Here is a 25500-nt window from a genome sequence, read left to right on the forward strand (position 1 = left end):
TTTTAAGTGGCGAATGGCCATTTTTGGATCAAAACAGCTTGTCTTATACACCAAAAAATATGGTATGTTTGACGGGTAATTTTTTAAGACGTCATAAGTGTAATTACTTCCTTTAGATCAGACCCCCTCAAAGTGTCAACTACAACTCCAGATTCCCAGCTTTCATTTTAAAAAAGCAGCAGCAAGTTTCCAGCCTTTTTAGAACCTGAGGTGTGAGGAAAAAATGTACAGTGGTACCTCTACTTACGAATTTAATGCGTTCCAAACACACATTTGTAAGTCGAAAAAATTTGTAAGTCGAATCCCATAGGAATGCATTGGGAGAAAAAATTCATAAGTCGAAGCAACCCTATCTAAAAATTCATAAGTAGAAAAAATCCTATCTAAACCGCATCCAAGATGGCGGACGGAGCTCCATTTGTAAGTAGAAAAATTCGTAAGTAGAGATATTTGTAAGTAGAGGTACCACCGTACAGACAATTCTTCTCAGTTTTGTGCAAAAGTAGCCTGCTTTGCAGTTTCAGGGTTTTGTTTTGCCTCCCTCCCTCTTTCTAAAAATTCAGAATGTGCCAGGATGGTGAACCCTGCTTTTTAGTTTTACAAAAATAACTTTACAATATATCTTTTAAAAAAAAAGACTTACAAAAAATAATTATGATGATGTCATCACATGGTTTCTTTCCCCAACCCTGTTTTGCTGGTTAGCTCAGTTGGTTAGAGCATGGTGCTGATAACGCCAAGGTCATGGGTTTGAAACCCGTATGGGTGCATATTCCTGCATTGCAGGGGGTTCAAGTAGATGACCCATGGCCATGGAAACTCAGGGCACTGTGGCTTCAGGAGAGAAGAAAGTTTCACTGCCCATTATGGGCAGAGCTCTTGTTTTCATAATACCTGTTACCGTCCTTTGCCTTGCTGAGAGCTCTACTGTCCTGAGTTTTGTTTCCACTCTGATTAAATTACCGGTTTTGTACAGCTCTTCCTTTCATAACAAGCTGGGTGTGTGTGTGTGTGCCTCAGGGATTTCCTTCATGCAATCTTGACCCCCTGACCAATTGACCTGTGATTCGAGATCAGATGTGGGAAATTCCAGCCCTTGCATATTTTAAATTATCAGCACTGTCAGCTCTTAACTGTGCCATATGGTGCAGTTCTGTTGGGACTTGGGTCATTTCAACACATTTACCTACAGCAGCAAATATGTAAATCTTTGTAGAAATGAAGTGTTTCTATAGTTTTGGGCAGAAGTTACTTTTTTAGGATCTTCACTGTGCAGTCACTATTAGGTAGGCATGAACTGATGCTGTTGGAATGCACTGCTTAAAAAATTCTCATTACTGGCTACGTCCACACCATCCATTTAAAGTGCTACTATACCACTTTACCGGTTATAATAATAATAATTTATTATCTATACCCCGCCCATCTGGCTGGGTTTCCCCATGACTCCAACAGAGTCACTGGGAGATTCCTCACAGCTACAATTCCCAGCACCCTCAACGAACTACAGTACCCATGATTCTTTGGCAATGACTGCCAAAGAGCGCTTTAAATGTAAGGTGCAGAAGGAAACGTTTACAAGTGCATGTTTTTAGAATCATCGAATGATATCAGAGAAGCCCACCAGCCTCTCAACCAATGGCAATTTACTGTGTATATTATATTCACTGGTGATTACTTTCTTTTCAGGTCAGTGGTGTCGTTTGGGTCCAAGAACAGGGCAATTGGAGTGTCCGCTAAGAACCAAGTGAGTCATTCTCTGATTAACAGCAAAGCCATTTACACTGGGAAATTAGTAAAGTGGCTGTTTTGAAAATAAGACACTGGGAATAGGGGAAAAATAAATTACCCATGCTGCTTCTCAGAATGTAGGTTGCTGAAATTATACTAATAACTAATGCTAGACCTGCCAGATGGGGAGTGGACTATTAACACTCATGCTCTGCTTAGAGATTTCCCAAAGGCATCGGGTTGGCCACTGTGAAAACAGGATGCTAGGCTAGATGCTGGGCTCTTTCCTAATCCAGTAGACCTTTTCTCATGTTCCTATACTGGGCAGAGAGGCAAATGCTGAATGTAGCCCTTCAAGCAGCTGTTTTCTACACTGCTTGGGCTTTGCAGTGACTCAGAAACTCATCAGATGGGGCAATGGCCTGTCCCCCTTTGGCTGCTGCGTTTTAAAGTACCAGGTAAACCAGATAAACAGATGGTGCTACCTATATTATTCATCTGCCTATCAAAGCCAAATCTGAATTGTAGATGGATGAATCATCCAACATCATGACCTGCAGGGATTGGGGTCGGGGGGCAGTGGCGGAGGAAGGGAGGTGCGGGGGGTGCAGTCCGCCCCGGGTGTCATCACTGGGGGTGTGTGTGACAAAATGACAAAAATATGAGTTTTTAAAAATTTAAAATGGGCTCGCGAAACTTTTCAGTTCAGTCAAGAAATGTAACGAAATGCGGCTGCCACTGGGCGCCACACCGCAGGGGCCGGCATTTACCGCAGGGCCTGCAGCGTGCCCAAGCCACGCGTCTCTCCTAGGAGTGGCGTGGTGGCTTGGGCGCTGCAGGCTCTGCAGTGCCTGAAACGGCAGCGTGGGGCTTGCGTCTGCCCACCACCTCTCCCTAAGCTGAGGGGGAGGCGGTGGAGAGGCTCCACACAGCATGTCCCGCCCCATGGGTGCAGGACGCGCACGCTGTACTGGGCACCCGAGCGGCTAGCTACGCCACTGCTTGGGGGTCTGCTTCACCAGAATGTTCCTCACAAGCAAGCACACTGGTGGGTCAAAGCCCATCAAGACTGAGCCCCACTGCTAGGATCCAACATGATTTTGGGTCAGTTGATTGACAGATGGGGTTGGTTGGGGGAAATACCCCCCTCAGGACCCTCTGGCATGCCAAGATGAGCCCACTGGCTGGACATTCCCCATCCCTGTTCTAGCGCTACCTCATGCTCTTCAGTGTCTACATGAAACTGCTGAGTAAGCTCATCCAGAGTTTTGGAGTATATTGTCCAAATGCGGCAGTGGATATGCTGGACCAGTGTTTTGCCTCGGGTTGCGGACCGGATGGGGTCCAGTTAACTGAAGCTCAATCCCAACAAGGCTGAGACACTGTTAGTGGGTGATCCCCTGTTCTCGATGGGGCTAAAAAAGGTAAAGGTACCCCCGACCATTAGGTCCAGTCGCGGACGACTCTGGGGTTGCGCGCTCTACACTCCCTTCAAAGGAGACGGCACATAGCTGGACTGTCGCTTGAGGCTCAAGTGGTCTTGGTGGTGCAGAGTGCCCAGCTGCTCCCCTCTCTGAACAGAAACAGCCTCATTTCAGTTACCCTTTTTCTGATAGCCTCTAGGTTAGATTATTTTAATGCCATATACACAGGGCTTCCTTTGAAGTTGATTCAGAAACTGCAACTGGTGCAGAATTCGACAGCCAGATGACTGACGTTAAGACGGTCTGAGCATATAAAATCAATTCCATCACGACTGCACTGGCCACCAATTTTGTTTCTGTGCTCAGTTCAAAGTGCTGGTTTTGACCCATAGACCCTTATGTGGCTTGAATCCCCAATCCCTCAAGGACTGACTGTCCCCACATGGGCCAACCTGGATCCTGGGCTCACCACCTGAGGCCCTTCTCCACATGCCGCCTCCAAGGGAGGAGTAGAGAGTGTTGACACAAGAACAGACCCTCTCAGTACTAGCTCCCTTTTATTGAAATGCTCTTCCCAGGGAGGCCTGCCTTGCGCTTTCATTACAGTGGTACCTCGGTTTACAAACACAATTGGTTCCGGAAGTCTGTACTTAACCTGAAGCGAACTTTCCCATTGAAAGTAATGGAAAGTGGATTAATCCGTTCCAGACGGGTCCACGGAGTACTTAAACTGAAAATACTCAAACCGAGGTGTACTTAAACCGAGGTATGACTGTACTTATCTTTAGGCACCAGGCAAAAGTGTTTCTACCAGGCCTTGGACTTTTCATGATCTCTGGCTTCCTTCAATGGGTGGGATGTTTTAGTCCTGCCCTTTAAAAATATGAATGAATTACAGATTTTACTCTGCTTTAGTTTTATGCTAATTTTAATGCTTTTTTTAAAAAATGTTGTAAGATGCTTTGAGTTACTTTAAAAAAAGAGTAATGAGTTAAATCAGGCACGCCCAAACTTGGGCCCTCCAGGTGTTTTGGACTACAATTCCCATCATCCCTGACCACTGGTCCTCTTAGCTAGGGATCATGGGAGTTGTAGGCCAAAACATCTGGAGGGCTGCAGTTTTGGGATGCCTGAGTTAAATTATTGTGTCCCTCCCACCTGTAAAAGTTGGCCTGCAAGATGGGGCCAGTTAGAAAAGGTTGCCCACCCCTGCTTCAACTAGTAATAATAAACAAAACTTTAAGCAATAAACAGAACTTGAAACATGCCTATACTTTAACTATGTCTTTGCTGACAATAGATCTCACTTTGTTTCTGGCATCTTCTTTGACAAGATGGCCAGTCATCAGGGTTTTCTCTCCCCCCCCCCTTCAATTTGTAGTTAATTACTCATGCAAAGAACACGGTCTTCAACTTCAAGAGATTCCACGGCCGTACATGTAACGATCCTTTTATCCAGAAGGAGAAAGAGCACTTGAGCTACTCTGTTGTTCCAATGAAAAATGGAAATGTTGGAATAAAGGTAAGATGAATTCATCGTTTCTATGATTTATTTATTTTTTGTCAATCTCCTTTCATAAGATAAATGGGAGTACATCACACTATGCCAACCTTGACTGCAGCTCATGGTTTGTCTGGAGCAAGACAAACCATGACCTTTGGTTTGATGGTAATGTTGAGTCAGGGGTAGAGAATCTCTGGTCTGCTCACCTCATTAGGTCTTCTAGGCATCTCCATTTGGCCCAGCCATGTCTGCCCATCTTATACTTGATGTCATGAAGGAGGTAAAGGGGTTTGTAGGTACCACCAGTCAGCTGTAACGTGTTGCCTGAATCAGATAAACTGTGGTTAAGCTTTAATGTGTGTTTTGTTTGGAACAAACCAACCTCAGATCATAATTATGAAGCTGGCTTATCTCAGCAAAACATTGTTAAGATTTAACACTGTTAGGGTTTGGATGAAATACTAAGCTGTGCTTAATTGAAAGCAAAAGCTTCTCATGGCCACACTGGAGGGGAGCAAGGCTACTCAAGTCATGATTAACCACAGTTTATCTTTACACCTGAATGTGGTGGTTGTGGCTTTCCCCCGCCCCTCATACAGCCTTTTCCTCAGATCTTGGCCTCCTGTCAGTTTTCTCATATTCTCGGGGCGGGGTGTGTGTGTGTTGCTCATTTACACAGTCTGGCTGATGCTCATCCACAGCTAGCTTTGACTTTCAGGTGTGCCATAGGAAATGTTTTTGGAAATAATTGTTTTGTAGAACGAATGTTTGGTGATTAGAATTTAGGAATAATAGTGGGCTGACCTGGCTTGGAATTGCTGCAATAGTTGCTTTACTCTTGTTTCGTTTCTTCAGGTTATGTATATGGACGAGGAGCATTTATTTAGTGTGGAGCAGATAACAGCTATGCTGCTGACGAAACTGAAGGAGACGGCCGAGAATAACCTCAAAAAGCCGGTCTCCGATTGCGTTATTTCAGTAAGTAGCTCCATTTAACCTTGTTTGTATTTGTCTCCTCTTGTGCTGACCCTGCGGAAGCTTTCCAATATGTTGTTGTGCAGGCGTCTAAGCAACTTTGAATATTGAATATAACTGGACCCGGCGGATGATGTGGGGGTATCTGATGCTGCAGCATCGGTGAAGCTAAGCAGGTGGAGAACAAAACAGAAACCTGGATGGGAATCCTCTGGGGCACCCATGTAAATGTGGAGATATTGTTAAGATGTGAAAAGAAAACATTGCACTCAGTTACTTATAGATAAGAGTAATACAGGGTGAGTCTTTTAAAAGAGGCCCCGTGGAACATGTGTACTCTAAACATGTGTACTCTGAGTCCTTTTAAAGGACTCACCCTGTATATGAGTGTGATTGAAATAGGCAACAGATAATGACAAGTACTAATAATACATATATCATTCCTTTTCTGTCAATGCAAGAGACTTCCACTTGTGGGATGAAACTTCCCCTCCTCTCTGCTTCCCTGCACCCCCCCCCTTGCACCCTCAAAATCAGCTATATTGGGGTATGGGGACCTTCTGAAGCAGTTTGGGGACAGGGCTGGAGGAGAAGAGTTGGGTAGAGTTCCATTGTGCAAGGTGAGTTCTGCTCACCAAGACATAAAGAAATCGTGCAGTAAACATATACACAATGATTATAAATTCCTAAGTTAATATAAGGCTTTTAATTAATTATACATTCACATGGATAGTTGGCCAAAAAAAAATTGAATTAATTCTACATCATAAACCACCGATGTGTGTTTTAAAATTGGGTGGCTTATGTTGAAGTCTTAAAGGGCACTGTTTTTTGCCAGCTTTCCATGAATTTATAATTATGCAAACATATTATGTAAATGTATTATACTGCATCTTGCTACAGTGTGCCATTCCTTTTAAAATAACTGCAGAAGTGTGAGAATCTGCATTTTAAAACATTTATTTATATCCCGCCCTATTGTCTGCTAACTTTATTTGCTTGGTATTTATGTACTTAAGCATAGGTTGGGGTGAAGTGTTTTTTTGTTTTTGTTTGGTAATATTGAATTTATTCTGTGTTTGCTAAATTGTTGGCTTTCGTTCTTTTGAATTTACTGACGTGTTTTGTGTCTTGTATGTTTGTGTTTCCGAAGTTCTCTATTTTGATGTTTTTAATGTGTGCTGTAAGCCACTTTGGGCACAGCTCGTTGAGGAAAAGTCACATCTTAGTAAAATCAATCAATCTTCTCAACATGTTACTCAATGCAATGTCCTTGCTGAAATCAACCGTCAGGGTTGCACTGGGGCGGTGAATGAGAGGCCAACCTAGTAGTCAGGGCTGAAACAATGTGCCTTTTAAAATTACTGCAAAAGAAGCCCAGAGACACTGTATTTTAAAAACAAATTAGCCGGACTTTTCCTCTCGGTAACCCTCCATACCTCTATGTGATCGCTTCCCTTAGGTTCCATCTTTCTTCACTGATCCTGAAAGGAGGTCTCTGCTGGATGCTGCCCAGGTTGTGGGCTTGAACTGCCTCAGGCTCATGAATGATATGACAGCAGGTGGGCCAATGAAATTTACTTCCTGTTTACACAGAGCAAAGTGTCTCCTCTCGCGATCATAGCCACGCCTACCGTCGATGTGAAAGCATATTGTGAAAATGTGCTGTCCAGGCATGTAAATTTTCCCGGCAGATGCGTAAGCTCAGAAAACTGCTTCTGGGGTTCGTAAGGGCATTACAGGTGAAACTTGGAAAATTAGAATATCGTCGAAAAGTGCATTTATTTCAGTAATGCAACTTAAAAGGTGAAACCAATATATGAGATAGATGCATGGCATGCAAAGCAAGCTGTCTCAAGCCTTTGTTTGTTGTAATTATAATTATTTGTCGTTAGGTGGGTCAATTATAAATGGAATGTAATTAATGAAATGCAATAGCGATGTTTATTTTTGTATTATTGTAACTATTTGTTTTATTACTGTGGAATTTCCAAAAGAAAGCATTTGTAAAAATTAAAAGAATAATAATAATAATTTATTATTTATACCCCACCCATCTGGCTGGGTTACCTCAGCCACTCTGAAATAAATGCACTTTTTGACGATATTCTACCCTTTTTACCAAGGCCCCATGGTTGAGGATGGTGAAGGGAAAAGGCAGACTGGAACTATTCTCCATCTTTTCTGCTACACTTCTGAGTAAGCGAACTTTGCTGTCTCAAGTGGTTGAGTGCAATGTCACCTCCCCAACTGGAAGTGCCATTGATTTTCTAGCTATCGTAAGTAGCTTTGACTTAACATCAATGGTTTGTCTTTTCCCAGTGGCCCTGAACTACGGGATCTACAAGCAGGACCTTCCAGCTCTGGAAGAGAAACCACGATTGGTGGTGTTCATAGATATGGGCTACTCGGCATTTCAAGTCTCCGCCTGCGCTTTTAACAAGGGTAAAGTGAAGGTAGGCAGAGCCTGAGGGGCCGATATGAGCAGACCTGTTGGCGAGCTCGTTTCCTGGAATGTGCATGCAGAACGGCGAAAACTGGAAAAGGGGAGGAGAAAAGTTCTATGCAGAGTGTTGCAAACAGGACAGAAAGCAAGCAGCATGTAGTCAACTGGGGCCAGAGGTCTGAGCGATTCAGCTAGGAGTGGTGCGTCAGGCGGGGCAGAGCTGCAGCAGGAGCTTCCTGACTGCGGTGCTGCTGCTGCTTCCCATGAAGGGGAGAAGGAGGTGATAAGTGAGGTCAGGGCTGCATCTGTATCGGTGTAATGTGAACAATGGGATAAATAACACAATGCTTAGTCTCATGTCTTGAGGAGCACCCCCACCCCCACCCCGCATATCTGGATGTTCTGAGATAAGAGACCAGGCGCGCCTGGTTACCATAGCAACAGAGGTCAAGTGTGTGACTGCTGAGTCATTCACCCTCCCATTGGCTCAGGGATGTAGAGATAGGTGTAATAGTCTCTGGGGCATTGGCTTCATTGGGTCCAATTACATCTCCTGGTGCTGTCCTGGTCTGACTCTGAATCTGTGAGAGTTGGGAAAAGGCTGTGGGTTTTGCACAGCAGCGTTGGCTAGCATGGCAATAGCGTTAGCAGATCTCTCTGTACATATGTATCTTTAATTCAGAAACCAGAAGAACTGTATCTAGTAGATAGCAGTGTTTAGCTTTTGTCTTGGGCCTGGAGACAGTGATCACTTTGTTGCTTTGCACCAGGCATCCCCAAACTTCAGCCCTCCAGATGTTTTGGCCTACAACTCCCATGATCCCTAGCTAACAGGACCAGTGGTCAGGGATGATGGGAATTGTAGTCCAAAACATCTGGAGGGCTGAAGTTTGGGGATGCCTGTTTTGCACTGTGTGGGAGAGGAGTTTCCCCCTCAACTAGGGACTGGAAGAAGCTGTCTGCTGGGAGCAGGAAAACCCTGAAGACTATTGTGAGGCTCTGCATACTACGACGATACATCACACGGGTTGTGGTGTGGTGAACTACCAACTGGCTTGCACAAGTCGCTAACAGTGGGCGTGTTGACAGGAGTGCTAGATGGGCTCTGTTGATACACCTGCACAACTCCAACCTCCCTGTCTCCCAGAGAATGGCAGGGGCATCACTGATGGGCTATTTATTGCTACAGCTCCACCCCATCGGGTGATCCACTCCTGTTCTTTCCATTCATCCTTCTGCCGAGTTACCTGTTCCCAGTGTTCAGCATGATGTGGCCAATGAGCACACTCCGCTCCCATTGTATTGTGGTATCGTTTCGGCCACATGAGCAACTGCGCTCACACCAGAACTTCGGAAATAGACGGAATGACAGAATCTTACCCATGAATTATGCCTGCTTGATTTGAGTATGTTCTCCCAAGGTGGCCCTAAACTGGTACTGCCTGTGTTGATTTAGCATGCACTGGGAGCTTTGTATATGTTTGTACATGGATGTCAACGTTATGATTAAAGAACGCTGGCTGGTAGCGCCGTTTGCTTAGCCTTCATATCAGTAGTCATTTCATTCCAGGTTTGAATGACAGTGCTATGTAGGGCAGCTAACATTGCCTTCTTTTCTTCCAACCAGGTGCTTGGCACAGCTTTTGATCCTTTTCTGGGTGGAAAAAGCTTTGATGAAAAACTAGTGGATCACTTCTGTGCTGAAATAAAAGCCAAGTACAAACTGGACCCCAGATCTAAAGTACGGGCCCTTCTTCGTTTATACCAGGAGTGCGAGAAGCTGAAAAAACTAATGAGCTCAAACAGCACAGATATCCCACTTAATATTGAATGCTTTATGAATGATACAGACGTGTCTGGAAAGATGAATAGGTGAGAGACCCATCTGATGCAGTTAAATTGTACTGGAAAGAATAGATCTGAACAAAAAGACAAACGAGAAGGTTTATACCAGGCATCCCCAAACTTGGCCCTCCAGCTGTTTTGGGACTACAACTCCCATCATCCCTAGCTAACAGGACCAGTGGTCAGGGATGATGGGAGGTGTAGTCCCCAAACAGCTGGAGGGCCAAGTCTGGTAGGGGTGCCTGGTTTATACTTCATAGGAAATACGTCAGATATAGCTCTGTGTTACCGTTCTGTCACCACAAGGATTTCTGCTTGCCCAATAGGGCGTTATTCCCCTCTGCTCCCCCTGCACACACCCTAAATCTGTCCTAGGGGTTCCCCCAACCCTCTGGAGCAGATTTGGGGAAGGTGCAGGGTGCACACAGTGGCAGGAAGAGGAGAGGAAATTGTGCAAGCGGGAGTCTTTGCACTTACAGGATGCTGTAGTAGCTGAATGCCATCCTTTGTAAAATGTGTGAAGTAGCCCTTTCTAGGCATGCACAGGAGCTACTAGTGTAGGCACCAGTGAACTGTCTTTATCCCTGTCTTACCCGGGCACAGTATTGTGCCCAGTGAGGTGGAGCTGCAGTGCTAGCTTCCTGGCAACTGTTTTGCTTACCGAGGAGGAGAGAGGTGGGGGGGGTGCCAGCGCACCCACAGGAGCTCCGGATCAACTTCACTGCGCAACTCCAACCTCCTTGCCCCACCCTTCCTCCTGCTAAGTGGAAATAATTGTCATTAAGTCTAAGCTTAACATTAACACCCCTGCACAGCAGCTCTGACTTACAGATGAGCCACTTCTGGACAGGAGGCAGTTGCCGTCTTTGTCCCCTTTCAAGTGAAAGCTCTGAAGACTCTGTAAGGTAAAGGTAAAGGGACTCCTGACCATTAGGTCCAGTCGTGACCAACTCTGGGGTTGCGCGCTCATCTCGCATTATTGGCCAAGGGAGCCGGCGTATAGCTTCCAGGTCATGTGGCCAGCCTGACAAAGCCGCTTCTGGTGAACCAGAGCAGCACATGGAAATGCCATTTACCTTCCCGCTGTAGCGGTTCCTATTTATCTACTTGCATTTTGATGTGCTTTCGAACTGCTAGGTTGGCAGGAGCTGGGACCAAGCAATGGGAGCTCACCCCGTCACAGGGATTCGAACCACCAACCTTCTGATCAGCAAGCCCTAGGCTCAGTTGTTTAGCCCACAGCGCCACCTGGGTCCCTACTCTGTATCCAGCCACAATACAGGTGAAACTTGGAAAATTAGAATATCGTCGAAAAGTGCATTTATTTATTTATTTATTTAAAGCAACTTAAAAGGTGAAACCAATATATGAGAGAGATGCATGACATGCAAAACAAGATATGTCAAGCCTTTATTTGTTGTAATTGTAATTATTTGTCGTTAGCTGGGTCAATTATAAATGGAATGTAATTAATGAAATGTAATAGCGATACTTATTTTTGTATTATTGTAACTATTTGTTTTATTACTGTGGAATTTACAAAAGATAGCATTTGTAAAAATTAAAAGAAAAATAAAAAATAATAAGTTGCATTACTGAAATAAAATGCACTTTTCGGCGACATTCAAATTTTCCGAGTTTCACCTGTATGTGAATGTGTGTTTGCCATCAAACACCTGCTTTGGGGCAGCTCCTTCGTTTCAATTTTGTCCCTAGTTTACGGGTGCGAAAGAAAGGCTTTCTCTTGCTTTTGAACCAACCAAGGTGATCAGGGTTGAGCATCCCCATAGGCTGCCTGGGCTGAACTCCAAGGAAGCCTCAGCCCTCGGTTCCTCTTTGTGTTTTGTCTGCCTAGATCCCAGTTTGAAGAAATGTGTGCTGACCTCTTGCAAAAAATAGAGCTTCCCCTTCGTTCTTTGATGGACCAGACTCAGCTCAAGGTGGAGGATGTGCACGCTGTGGAAATTGTTGGCGGAGCCACGCGCATGCCGGCTGTCAAAGAGAGGATCGGGAAGTTCTTCGGCATAGACGTGAGCACCACGCTGAACGCCGACGAAGCTGTCGCAAGAGGCTGTGCCTTGCAGGTATGTGGACAACACCCTTCCTCCTTCCGGGAGATGGGTCTCTTGGCTTCAGCTGGTCCACACTTTGTGGATGCCTTTGGAAGGGAGCATTTCTGCTGCAGAAGTGGCGGGTGGTGGGGCTTTAACCCACCTGTCACAGGTGGGGTGTTGGCTACTCCCGAGTAAGCACTCCACACATCCTCTGGATTTTCATAGTTTTATTGTGCATGCTATATACAGTGGTGAGATGTCTCAAATCATGTCTGCTCTGCATGGGGCAGAAGCCCACAATGGCGTCTCGTGGGCTCTGACCCCCCTTTTAAGACTCCAAACGCCCCTCCTCCTTGCTCTATGGGTCCTCCGTGGTCCCAAACCAGGCTCCTGAGGTGCCGTTCCCTCTCCTCCCTCCTTTCCAGCCCCTGCTGAAGCTAGCTCCTCCCCTGCTTCCCTGCTACCAGCCTGGAGCTGAGCCACCAGGACTCTGCAGAGCCCTGGACCCGTCTTAACCCTTCCTGTTCCTGATTTGAACTCCCAGACTTGCTGCTGCTCTCCCATCTGATGGAAGTAAGCAGAGTGGGCTGCTCTCTGCAAGCCCTCTCTCTTACATCCACCCCCCCTCCAGGCTCCCCCCCCCCTTTCTGAGGCCTGGTTTGCCTGGTCTGATGTCTGTAAAGAGGGCTGGAAGCCTGACAGGTCTTCCTCCTCTGTAGTGTGTGTAAAATCCTGTTCCCAGTCGGTGCTGGGTGGCTGGTCCGTGTAGTTCCTTCCGTTGTCATCCTCCTCCTCCCTCTGGAAAATTGCTTCCGATTCCCGGAGGGCTCCTTGGGTCTGCGTCTCCCCTGCTCCCCACCTGGGATCGCCCTCCCCCTCTGTGTTCCCTGTGCTACTGACGTGTGGTGGTTTGGGTCTGTGGGAGAAAGGAGCGTGCAGTTCCAGTGTGCGGTCCTCCCCTTGCATGGTGTGCGTGGTTGCCTCCGCGTTTTGGGAAGCAGGAGTGCCCTGCCTGGCCATCAGACATTTTAACCCCCCCTCCCCCCACCGGGAGCCCGGGCTCGCTGTGGCACTGTAGACCTCCTCCTCTTCCTTTCTTTCTGGAACCTCTTGGCTGCCTTCTCCCTCCACCCTTCTGTCTAGTGTCTTTTGTGTGATTTCCTCCCCCTCCCTCCTGTCAGCGTCTTGTGTTGGATGTGTGTCACGTCCTCTGAACCTTGGGCTTTCCCTAAAGTGTGAGAGCAAAGACCTGTGGCCCACGGGATGGACCTTTCTCGCTGTAGGTACTTCCCCCCTGAAGGTGACAGGTTTGATCTGTGTCAGAACCTTGAAGGGCCCCAGCCTTCTGGGTGCCAGCTTCTTCCCCCTTCCCCCCATGGGAAGGCCTTCTGACCACAGCCAGACCCTGTCCCCTCCATGGAAGACCTTCTCCAGTCCCCCGTGATGGTCTGCCCCCTCCTTGTAAGCCTCATTGCTCCTTGCCACGTCTCCATCCAGTTGTTGGTGTACTGTCTCCCTCCTCTCCCCCCATGCCTCAATAGGTGGTCCCCCAATCTCCCCCTCCCCCTGCTCTGGGAAGGCTCTGGGGTTTCGCCCAAGACTGGCCTTACTGGGTGTGAGCCTCGTGAAGACATGTACAGCATGCCCCTCCGTGGGGTTGTCATGATATTGCCTGAGAATCTTCCCTCTGAGGGAGTCCTGGGGCATATACCGGGCATCATTGCTAAAGAGTAACCCCTCTTTCTCTGCAAGCCCTTCCCCTGCCCCTTCTCCCTCCCTCAAGTCCCTCCGTATGTTCTGGGTAAAAGTGTCCTCTTTGGTGAGTTGGCTCAGTTTCTCTTCCTGCATCCCCGCCTCGGCGTCGTTCCATCCGCCTGGGGAGCTGATGTGGTGCGATCCTGAGGATTCTCCTTCTTTCCTGCAGTGCTCCTTGCCGTCTGCATCTCCAAAGGTGAGATCTCCCCGGCGCTGGCTGCCCACAGGGTCATTGTCCATTAAGTCCAAAGCTAGCACTTCTGCGTGCTTGTTCACTGTCATCTTCCGAGAGGGGGTCTGTTGCGTGACCTCACCCTCCTGCAATTCCCTGCCGTCTATGGCCGAGACGCTCATGGGAAGCTTCCTTGGGAAAAGGGGAATCTGATTCTGCCTAGCAAAGTCCACCGATAGGAAATCATTGCTGCTGCCCCTGCAGAGAAGCCCGACTGTCTCCTGGGTCTGGCCTCTTGGCAGCTGCAGACTTACTTCCATCTCTTTGTCGTGCTGTGGGGTGTTACAGGAGGGCTCAGTTGTTGGTGCTCTGCCTGGCCCCTCCCCTCCTGATCTGGCATCCAGGCTTGTGTCTGTGCCTGCCTGGTCTCGCCATTCCTTCCTCTGGGGGCAGTGTTCCACCCAGTGGCTGGGTGCATTGTAAAGGCATCTCCCGCCTTTCTCTTCCCTCTGTTTTCCCGCGTCAGCGTTTGAAAGTACCCGCGCGCGGGCTTTGTCCCTCTGCATCACATCTGGCTGGAGGGGTCTGTGCTGGGCTGTAGCTGCCTTCCAGGGACTGTATGGGAACTTGTGGCCGCTGCCTTTCCCCTCCGTCTGTCCCCTCTGCCCGGACTCGCCTCTCAGCCTCCTGCACTTCCACGCCACCATGCCTCTCAGCCTTAGAGCCAGCTTGTGCTGAGGGTCGCCCTACAAAGTGCTGGCCCGTCCCGAGTGTCCTCTCTGCTTGTCCAGCCTCCACTCCTCCGGCTTGGCTGTGTTCAGAGCTGCTCGGTTCACTAAGCCTGGCTTCCCCTGTGCCCGGGTGCCTACCTGGTGCTTGAGCCGTTCCATAGTTGCAGGGTGCTGGCTGCAGCTTGCTCTCTGCTACACCCCTCACGCATGCCAATCCTCCCTTGGCATCTCTCTCTTCTGCTTTAGATGCTGCCAACTTCATGCCGGCTGCTACATTTGCAGCCCTCTTCCCTCGGGGTAGCCATCAAAAGATTGTGGGCTTGCTGTCACAGGTGGGGTGTTGGCTACTCCCGAGTAAGCACTCCACACATCCTCTGGATTTTCATAGTTTTATTGTGCATGCTATATACAGTGGTGAGATGTCTCAAATCATGTCTGCTCTGCATGGGGCAGAAGCCCACAATGGCGTCTCGTGGGCTCTGACCCCCCTTTTAAGACTCCAAACGCCCCTCCTCCTTGCTCTATGGGTCCTCCGTGGTCCCAAACCAGGCTCCTGAGGTGCCGTTCCCTCTCCTCCCTCCTTTCCAGCCCCTGCTGAAGCTAGCTCCTCCCCTGCTTCCCTGCTACCAGCCTGGAGCTGAGCCACCAGGACTCTGCAGAGCCCTGGACCCGTCTTAACCCTTCCTGTTCCTGATTTGAACTCCCAGACTTGCTGCTGCTCTCCCATCTGATGGAAGTAAGCAGAGTGGGCTGCTCTCTGCAAGCCCTCTCTCTTACACCACCCATCATTGATCTGCTCGAAATCTCCCCCACCCTGCCGGCAGCTTTCCCTCCACAGGTTAATAACAAGTACTTATTAATTACATGTATGCTTCCAAAACAAGTCTTGTTATCATGTTGAATCTGTCTGGATATATGTACCTGGCAACTGATTTTAGTGTTGTCTTTGTTTTGTCTGAATGACGTAATTCTGTTTCCTTTAATGGACACCCACTTTCTCACTTGTAAATGTGCATGCATCTCAAGTGATGTGAGTTTCCCAGAAAAAAAAATCCCTATGCAAATCAGCCTCATTGGGAAACTTGTTGCTCCTATCTTTAGTAAACGAAACTTCAAATGTTTGACGCTTCCAAGCTTGCATCACGTGGCGTTTGTGGTCAGCATCCATTTATTGTTACTCATGAGCTTGCAAAACAAAACTTTTTATATGGAAAAACATTTAAAGTCCTTGGGGGGGAAATTCCCCTCCTACCTCACCAGTTATCCTCGAGTTGTATGGCAAATCTGTAGCTTCTGAATTAATGTATTACCTCATGAGTATATCTACTTGTTTATTTTATACTATTTATAGATCGCTTTTCAGGCAGACCTCAGAGAGTAATTTTCATGAGATTGGCACAAAAATAAGCATTACTTTTTATTTTTTGGGGGGGAAAGTTCAAATAAAATGAAATGGGTGACTTGCTTGTATAGAAGATGCCGTTTCTACTTCTGTCCTCAAGATAAGCTGGTCCTTTTTTGTTGTTATATAATAACTTAATTCCAGGTAACATGTCTCACTAGGATTACATCGTAAATTGGTTTTGCCATAACTTCTGCACCGGAAGATGCTTCATTGTCTCTGATGTTTAGTCATTTCTGTTTGGCTAAATCAGTAGCACATCCCACTGTTTCTTCCTCACATCTTGCTTTCTCTGAGCTAATGGATAGACCTTAACTGGGGTTTTTTTTTCTAATTCCATCTTTTTATCTCTTAGTGTGCAATTCTGTCTCCAGCTTTTAAAGTTCGAGAGTTCTCCATCACTGAATCCGTTCCGTTCCCAATATCACTGCAGTGGAGCACAGAGTCTGAAGATACTGATGGGTAAGAACACCCCCCCAATAATAATAATAATAATAATAATAATAATAATCCTGTTCTTGCACAACTGACCTCCTAATGTTAATGTCATTTTGGAGCTAGCCAGCTGCACAATTGGGGCCTGTGTACGTTGGATTTTACAGATAAGACATCATTGTATGTTGTACCCCACATGGGTGCAGCTGGTGATGTAGAAGGCAGGGCAGCTCTGTTGGGATTTGGGAAGTGCTGTACCTCATTGATAGAGCACCTGCGTTTTGTGCGGAAGGTCCCCTGCTCAGTCTTCAGGTAGGGCTGGTCGAGAGTCTCTCTGAAACTCTGGAGAGCTGCTGCTGGTCAGTAGACAATGTTGAGTTAGATGGTCCAGTGGCCTGACTCGGAATAAGGCAGCTTCCTATGTTCCTGGATAAGAAGATATACTTTAGATCAGGCTTCCTCAAACCCAGCCCTCCAGATGTTTTTGGCCTACAACTCCCATGATCCCTAGCTAGCAGGACCAGTGGTCAGGGATGATAGGAATTGTAGTCTCAAAACATCTGGAGGGCCGAGTTTGAGGAAGCCTGCTTTAGATGATATTGGTGAGAGAGGTAATGTGGCCTAATCAAGTCCTGAAATAAATAGCTCCTAGATATTAAAGTCTTACGTGCAATACACATTTTACAGCCGGTCAGATGTGGTGGGCCAGTTGCAATCTACTGTAAGGTTGGCTTCAAAATAATGCTGAAGTTTAACTTGCTCTCCCTCTCTTTTGTTTTGACCGTAGAATTCATGAAGTGTTCAGCAGGCATCATGCAGCACCTTTTTCCAAAGTCTTGACTTTTTACAGAAAGGGCCCATTTGAACTCCAAGCTTTCTATTCTGATCCCGGTGGCACCCCCTACCCTGAGAAAATGATTGGTAAGTGAATGTTCCCTTCTCAGCCAATATACCGGTTGCTGGAAAACACAGCAGGGGAGAGGGCTCTTGTGGTCAAATCCTGCATCTGGTTGGTCACTCTGAGGACAGGATGCTGGACTAGACGGGCTACTGGCCCGATCCACCTAGTTCTTAAGATTTCAATCCTGGGCAGTGTTTAGCAGTATAAAATTGACATTGCTAGGCCGATAATGGCCTGGTACACACATGATGTTAAACTCTGGTTAATATGACTGTGCAATTTCATTCCTCCCTTGCTGTGTCATGATAGAAAGACAAAATCACAGCCTCGCTTAGCGTTGCATGCAGTTTCCCTCCAAACCAACCAGGACTGGAACCCAATATTTGTTATTGGCTTATTGTTTGGCTCATTTGTTTGGCTGAAACAAACTACCAGCCCTGGTTTGCATGTAGCACCAAGCCTTGCTCTGGTTTGTTTGCTCCTTAGCATGCCAACAGCAGGAGTGGGAAACGAGTGAAGCAAGAGCTTTTCAGCAACACGTGCTAACGTGCCAGCTTACGTTAAACCATTTTTAACTATGGTTTAATGCTATGCACAAACCAGGGCATGGGCAGATTTGTATCTCTGCACTACATGCAGAGTTGGCTGTGTGGTATACTGCAGTAATGTTGCACAAAGTTCCTTTTTTAAAAAAAGAAAAAGTAGCATTGGGGTTTTGTGTACACACCCAGTATTTTTTTTAACATTGCAGTGACGACTGGTTGTGTCAGTGTTGTTGAAACAATAACGAGAATTGCAATGGAGTTTCATGCCCATTCATTTCATTGGCTCTAATAATGTTGGCTTCAACTCTTAAGCATTAAAGTCATAGTTTGGAAATTTTCCATCCTTTTTGAGTCTTGCATCTCTCGATAGTTGAGGGCCTTCTAGAAACGGCATGGTTTGGGGAATAATTTGCAACCCCCTGTGCTTAACTTTGGGATCACTCTCTTGTTTAAAGGCAAATACATTATCCAGAATATCGCAGCTCAGAATGATGGGGAGAAAACTAAGGTCAAGGTCAAAGTTCGCATCAATACTCATGGCATATTTAGCGTCTCTACTGCATCTATGGTGGAGCAGATGAAAGCGGAAGAGAATGAAAATCACAGTGCTGAGGCTGTAGCAGATGCTCAGAATCAAAAATCTTCAGAGGAGGACATTAATGTAAGTTGGTTTCTTCACCTGGAATACACAGCCATCCTTCTGTGGTAGGGCATATTCTTTCCATGCAGAAGGGCTGGGGTTCAATCCCTGACACCCCCAATTAAATAGCTCAGATAGCTGTTCCCTTTGTGTGACCCTGGAGAACATTGCCAGTCAGAACAGATGATATAAAAGGCAGATTTCTGTGTACGTCTGGTTGGAGTACTTAAAAAATACTTACTCATGAGGAAGGAAGCTTTTTTCTGTTCTCTTTTCTTTGTCTATAAGATGGGAAGGGAGGTAATTCTACAGCCTTATGGGGAGAATTAGACTGTGTAAACACTGTATCTTTAAAGCGCGCGCACACACACACACACCCCAAGAATTCTGGGCACTGTACTTTAAGGGTTGCTTGGAATTTTAACTCTGTGAGGAGTGAGTTCTTTGAGGGAAAGAATGTCATTCAAAGGTATAATGTGTATGCAGCCATAGAAATGGCGTGGAATGCCTTCCATCAGCTTTGGCTGGTGGCCCAACTGTGCCCCTATCTGAACAGGGATAGCCTAACTACAGTTGCCTACGCTCTAGTAACCTCAAGGTTAGATTACTGCAATGTATATGTAATGCTGCCTTTGAAGATGGTCCAGAAACTTCAGCCTGTGCAGAACTTGGCAACCAAGCTACTCACGGGGATAAGATGGTTTGAGCATATTACACCGATCCTTGCCCGACAGCACCAGCTGCCAGTTAGTTTCAGGCCCAATTCAAAGTGCTGGTTTTGACCTAGAAAGCCTTAAATGACTCAGAACCGCAATATCTCAAGAACCACCTCTCCCCGTATGACACTGCGATCATCATCTGAGGCCCCTCTTTGTGTACCTCCTCCTGAAGAGATCCAGAAGACAGCGACACAAGAATGGGCCTTTTTGGTAATGGGTCCCCAATTGTCAAATGCTCTTCCCAGGAAGGCTCACCTGGCACCTTCATCATTACTTACCTTCTGGCTCCAGGGGAAAACATTTCTCCACAACAGGCACCCCCAAACTTCGGCCCTCCAGATGTTTTGGACTACAATTCCCATCATCCCTGACCACTGGTCCTGTTAGCTAGGGATCATGGGAGTTGTAGGCCAAAACATCTGGAGGGCCACTGTTTGGGGATGCCTGATCTACAACCAGGCCTTTGGGCGTAACATTCTATGGCCTTTTAAGAATGTTTGCAGGAAAGTGGTTGTTATTGGATTGCTTTTGTTCTATTATGTATTGCATGTTCTCATTTTGAATTATGTTGTGAACTGCCCTGTGATCTTTGGATGAAGGGCGATATACAAATTCGATAACTAATATATTCATATTAATAATTATTATAGATTGTGATATATTACACAATTCACCTATCAGAGTGGATCATCTCTTTGGGATTGTTCTAATAATTGGGATGGCTACTTGGATCTGAATTTCCACCAGCCCCAGTCAAGGACGCTGGGCATTTCAGTGTAACAACATCTGGACGATTGCAAATGATTTATCTCCAGCAAAATACTTATTTGTGATGCACTCACAAGTGACTAATAATAATAATAATAATAATAATAATAATAACAATATGATGTTTTGGAAAGCTTCTTGCGGTATCTTGTTTACAGCCTGTGTGTTATCGAGCATTAAATTTGTTGAAGATTCTTACTGAATACATGTGCATGTCCTGTTCACATCATTTGTGCCTGGGCTCCCATTTCAGAACTTTATCCAGCAGGGCAATCATGAGGCTGGAGCTCAGCCCCAGGTACAAACAGATGGTCTGCAGACGTCAGAGTCTCCCCCTTCTCCTGAGACTCCCTCTGAAGAAAACAAAACCCCAGATGCCAGAAAAGTGAGTGACCCTTTAATGCCTTCCGCCAAAGGAAAAGTAGAAATTCAATTAACTCCGTATAAAAGTAATCTCCCATCAAAGACTATAAGCAACCTGGCGCTCCTGGCAACGTGTGTTGGCAGGATCGTTTCAAGGTCGCTTGAGATTGCGCGAGAACTTTAAAAACAGACTTTCTGAGAAACGCCTGCCAATCCGGGATGTGTCAATGCTCTTTCTCTGCTGTCCGCCCCAGGGAAATGAAAAGAAGAACGACCAGCCCCCCGAAGCGAAAAAGCCCAAAATAAAAGCGAAGAACGTCGAGCTGCCTATTGAGGCGAACTTGGTCTGGCAGCTCGGAAGAGACCTGCTCAACTTGTACATTGAAACAGAGGTGTGTGAAATGAGTGTCGGTATTGTATATACAAATAGCAGTCACAACCTCTGAACGGTGGTAGTTAAGTTGTTAAGATGGCACCCACCCACGCACAGGGTGGGGAGGGGAGGAGGTATTGGCATGCTGAAAGAAACCTAAGAGGGAAAGATCCTCAAACAACCCTGTGAGGACTATGCATCCTCAGTGGGCACCATAGCCAGGGTGGTGGTGGTGGAATGGGCACTGGCCAGAAGCACCCCACACATCCTTTTTTGTTGTTGCAAGTCCCACTTGTCTTAAATCTCAGGCCCCAAATGCTTTATACGTTTAAGACTCAGTCATACCACTTGGGGCTTCCCCCAAAGAATCTTGGGAACTGTCGTTTGTTAAGGATTCTGAGAGCTGCTGGGAAAGTTCTATTCCCCCTCACAGAGCTCCAATTTATCAGAGTGGTTTTAGCAATCAATCCCTCTTCCCAGAGAACTCTGAGAACTGTAGCTCTGTGAGGGGGGATAGGAGTCTCCCAACAACTCTCTTAACAAACTCAGTTCCCAGGATTCTTTGGAAAATTCTTATATCAATTTCTATAAGAATAGATGGGAGTATATTAGTGTGTGTGTGTGTGTGTGTGTGTGTGTGTGTGAGAAACACATCTTTGATCTCTCCTCTCCCCCCCCCCCACTTTCCCACCTTTTTCCTCTTTCACTATTTCTTTATAATAGAAATTATTCCAACAAAAGATTAATATTATATTGGTGGCTATTTAAAAATGTGAATAAATTAAAAGCTTTACAGTACTGCATTTTTTTCACTAATATGTATTGTAAACAAAGTCTTTGAAGGGCCTTCGCGTTTCATTTCACCATTTCACTCTACTTACGAATGGAGCTCCATCCGCCATCTTGGATGTCGTTTAGATAGGGTTGCTTCTACTTAAAAAAATTTTTGACTTACGAATGTGCGTTCGGAACGCATTAAATTCGTAAGTAGAGGTACCACTGTATAGTTACCTGGTCTTCAGAATCTGATGATTTAATGTATTTGTTTTTGTTAATCAAATAGGGCAAGATGATTATGCAAGACAAACTGGAGAAGGAAAGGAATGATGCAAAGAATGCGGTTGAAGAATATGTTTATGATTTCAGAGACAAGTTATCTGGACCATATGAGAAATTTGTGTGTGAGCAGGTACTTACTTCATTTATTCATCATATTTCTGTACCACGCTTAATCAAGAATGCCTCTAAGGTAGTTAGCAAAATGTAAGTGAAATACTGTAGATATTCATCAAACAGTGGCTTCAAATAATTAGCCTATCGTAACGTTTTCAAAATATTATAAATTCCACAAACGGGGTGGATTTCAGCAGCTCTTGGTGCATCCGACTGTAAAAGTAACAAGTAGATTAGTTGGTATCAGTATCAACACGTGTGTCAAATTATTTCTAGGAAGCTTTTTGATGGTTGGTTTGTCAGAGCTTCCCTCAAATTCAAGGTGGTTGGTTTTTAAATCTTGCTGTTACTTGGCAATCAAAATCTCCTTTCTTTATGCTGGCTGCCTCGACAGCAAGGAGGGAAAATCCAAGGGCTGCCTTCTGTCCTGGGGGGCGGTATGTGCCCAATGGTGGTTGAGGGAGGCAAAAGATGTCCCCAAATGAAAGCGCTTTTCCAGCCCCCCACCCCCCATGTTTCTCCATCCAGGCAAGCAAGGGGGCATTATTGTAGTTCAATGAGCACAGGCACTCAGAGGGTGTGGCATGGCTCATGGGGAGAGTTGTGTGGGTCAGAGAGAGGGGCCTGCTGGGTTGCATTCAGCCCCTGAGTCTGCTCTGGAGCATCAAGAGTTTAAGGTGGTGCAGATGGGGCTTAAAGGCCCAGTATGGAAAGGAGATCAGCAATTGGAGCCCAACCCTTTAAGGAATGGTCCCTAGCAGGACTCTGGTTATGAATGTAGAGGCTAGTGAGTTAGAGACAAGGAGTGTTAATCTGCTTGCGGGGTGGAAGGGGCTCAGCCCGCCACTCTCCAATCAGTCTAAAGCCATGGTTCCCAATGTGGGGCACATGCCCCACAGGGGGGCAATTTGATTTTTAAGGGGGGGGCAATTTGGAAGCTTGTTTAGACCAAGTTAATGGCCTTCAAGGCTTCCTCCACGTGAATAGGAGTTCACTTTTTGAATAATCTGAATTATATGTCATTGGGGGGGGGTGCTTAGGTGGGGCATGGCCAAAAAAGGTTGGGAACCGCTGGTCTAGAGCAGGGGTCAGCAAGGGTTACCTCACCTGGGCCGGTTCAGTCCAGCGGAGATCACTTCGTGGGCCGGATCACATGGCTGCGATTTCCGGCACTGCGGAAGCAAGTCCCTGCACCACGCGCTCGAAGGGACTTGCCGAGCAGGCAGCTTGGCTTGTGGGCCAGTTAAACGACCCTTAGCTTGCCTACCCCTGGTCTAGAGTATTGAACCTCAGGGGATCTTTTTGCCTTGAGAAGTCATTCACTGCAGGAGGGTTGTATTGTGTCACGCCTTTCCCCAGATACACAGCGTGTGAGCTGGCTCCATTGTTGAGGTTTCCCTCGGAGCTCCTTTTTCTCCTCCTCAACAATCCGTCAAGATTGCGTGGCTTTATTTTGCACCAGTTAACATTTTTACTTGTTTTGTAAAGTTTCCCTGGTAGCAGGGGGGTGGGTTGGCACAATCTCAAAAACAACGTCTTCTTGGGACCTTTGTGTAGGATCGCCACCGCTTCTCCGCGCTGCTGTCAGAGGTAGAGGACTGGCTATACGAGGAAGGAGAGGACCAGCCTAAACAGGTCTATATGGACAAACTGGCTGAGTTAAAGGTACAGTTAGTTTCGTGATGCAGGTGGTGTGAAGGGAAGAGTTGTTATGGCTTGCTTAAATTCCTTTCAGGGGTCATAACAGTTTTTGCAACTACGTAAAGCTCGATACTGTCTCCCATGTATTCTTATGCTGTCGATTCTATCAACGGATTACAGCAGGGAGGTTTTCCAGACCCAGGCCCCACTTTTAACCCAAACATGCATTTGGGGAACTATTTTGTAATCTTTTACCATATATTTGCATGGTGGTCCCATCCCAGCCCACCAGTTGAAAACCCAGTTTATTAGAGAAAGTATAATTCATCCCATTATGAGGGGGTGTTCTGGTCGATCCTTAAGAGACAATATGAGTATCTTCCTGGGTTCAGGGGCTGTCTAATCATTCTATTACTGGGATAGGTGGTGGCAATATATCTGAACGTTGGAACATTCATTCACTCGTTTTATTTGTAAATTTGCTTTTACACACACACACACACACACACACAACAAACAAACAAACAAACAAAAATAATCCTGCTCAAAGCGGCTTAGAACAAAGAAGCAGGGATGCATTTCAACCACACACTACAAAAACAATTTCATAATAACATAGCAAAACAAAAATATAATAACAAAAAAGACCACATTTCAATAGCACATCTCTCAGACCTGCTTTGATTAATTCATCACTATTCGCCTTTACAACTGGTCCTCCTACGGATGTGATTTCTGCATTACTTTATATTTTGCCACAGCAGTCCTGAACATTCTTCAGAAACGGGGCTTTGCCTCTCAAGCTCTTTTAAGAATGGGCTTGGGCCAAGCAAAAGCTACAGTCAGGCAAAGAATGAAAGACACTGAGAGACAACAGGACTGCCTAAGGTGCCCCGCCTACAAAATTATAGAAACTGAGAGATATGTTGCTGCACTGGCAGCATATCTCTATTTTCTTGTATCCAAAAATGCAAGAAGGGCCTTTACACTTGCCAGAAGCTCGACTCTGCCCTCCCCAGTCCTGGAAGGATCCTTCAAAAAAGTCCCATATGCCCAGAGACTTTGTGCCTGCCCATTGGGGGATATAGGAACCCCCGAACATCTATTTTTTAGGTGTCCTTTCTATAATGAGGCACGTAGAGATACTATTGACCACTTGCTGAAGAGGCTTGCTGACCTCCCGGAAAAACACAAATTTGATCTCCTTTTAGGTAAAGATCATAAGACGACCCAGATGGTCGCCAGATTCTGTCTACAGATCTGTAGGCGCAGGCCATCCCCCGATACAAATTAGTCCGTCAAGAAATCCCCATACTTGGACCCATGGGTGACTCTGGGCCAATTTTCTTCGGTAGTTTTTCCTAAAGATTTTATATGCTTACGCATTTAGCGCATTTTTTAACATGTAAGTCACGGCTGTATGTTGTTTTAAATGTCTGCTTTGCTTTGGGAGTGCAGTCCCATTATGTATTTTACAGGCTGGTCTCTGACCGTAATAATAATAATAATAATAATAATAATAATAATAATAATATTTTGCCATTTCTTTAATGGTTAGTCAACCATAATAAACATTTGATTTACTGGGGGGTTTTGTAGGGGGGGTTAGAAGAGTCTTTAGGGGGCAGGAAGATCCAGTGCAAGGGGCCAAAGACCTTTTCGTAGGCATTTTAGGTGGCAGATAAGCGATCTAAAAGTTTCCTTGAATGTATAGTGAATCCTTCTGGTCTCTCTAGACATTTGGGGCTCCCATTGAAGCAAGATATCAAGAAGCGGAAGAACGACCAAAGTTGCTGGATGAGCTGCAGCATAAAGCGCAAAACTATGCCAAGATTACTGATGAATACAGGAAGAAGGTGTGTGTGATATCACTGAGAATGAATATGATGTGTTGTTGCTACTT

The 25500-nt window shown here is 46.0% G+C and overlaps 1 protein-coding gene across 1 annotated transcript in view; it reads left to right on the plus strand.

Moving 5' to 3' along the window:
• The window catches only part of HSPH1 (heat shock protein family H (Hsp110) member 1), a 34746-nt gene that overhangs the window by 4602 nt on the left and 4644 nt on the right, over positions 1-25500 (plus strand). The window contains exons 2-16 of the mRNA XM_060273803.1: positions 1690-1747; positions 4537-4677; positions 5515-5637; positions 7097-7196; positions 7957-8090; positions 9708-9952; positions 11781-12009; positions 16395-16501; positions 17262-17395; positions 18376-18581; positions 20301-20432; positions 20665-20802; positions 21847-21972; positions 23514-23621; positions 25334-25453. Coding sequence (XP_060129786.1) covers positions 1690-1747; positions 4537-4677; positions 5515-5637; positions 7097-7196; positions 7957-8090; positions 9708-9952; positions 11781-12009; positions 16395-16501; positions 17262-17395; positions 18376-18581; positions 20301-20432; positions 20665-20802; positions 21847-21972; positions 23514-23621; positions 25334-25453 — 2101 coding nt within the window. The remainder of the gene's footprint in view (positions 1-1689; positions 1748-4536; positions 4678-5514; positions 5638-7096; positions 7197-7956; positions 8091-9707; positions 9953-11780; positions 12010-16394; positions 16502-17261; positions 17396-18375; positions 18582-20300; positions 20433-20664; positions 20803-21846; positions 21973-23513; positions 23622-25333; positions 25454-25500) is intronic.

The sequence above is a fragment of the Zootoca vivipara genome, chromosome 4, assembly GCF_963506605.1.
Source record: "Zootoca vivipara chromosome 4, rZooViv1.1, whole genome shotgun sequence".
NCBI classification, from domain to species: domain Eukaryota; kingdom Metazoa; phylum Chordata; class Lepidosauria; order Squamata; family Lacertidae; genus Zootoca; species Zootoca vivipara.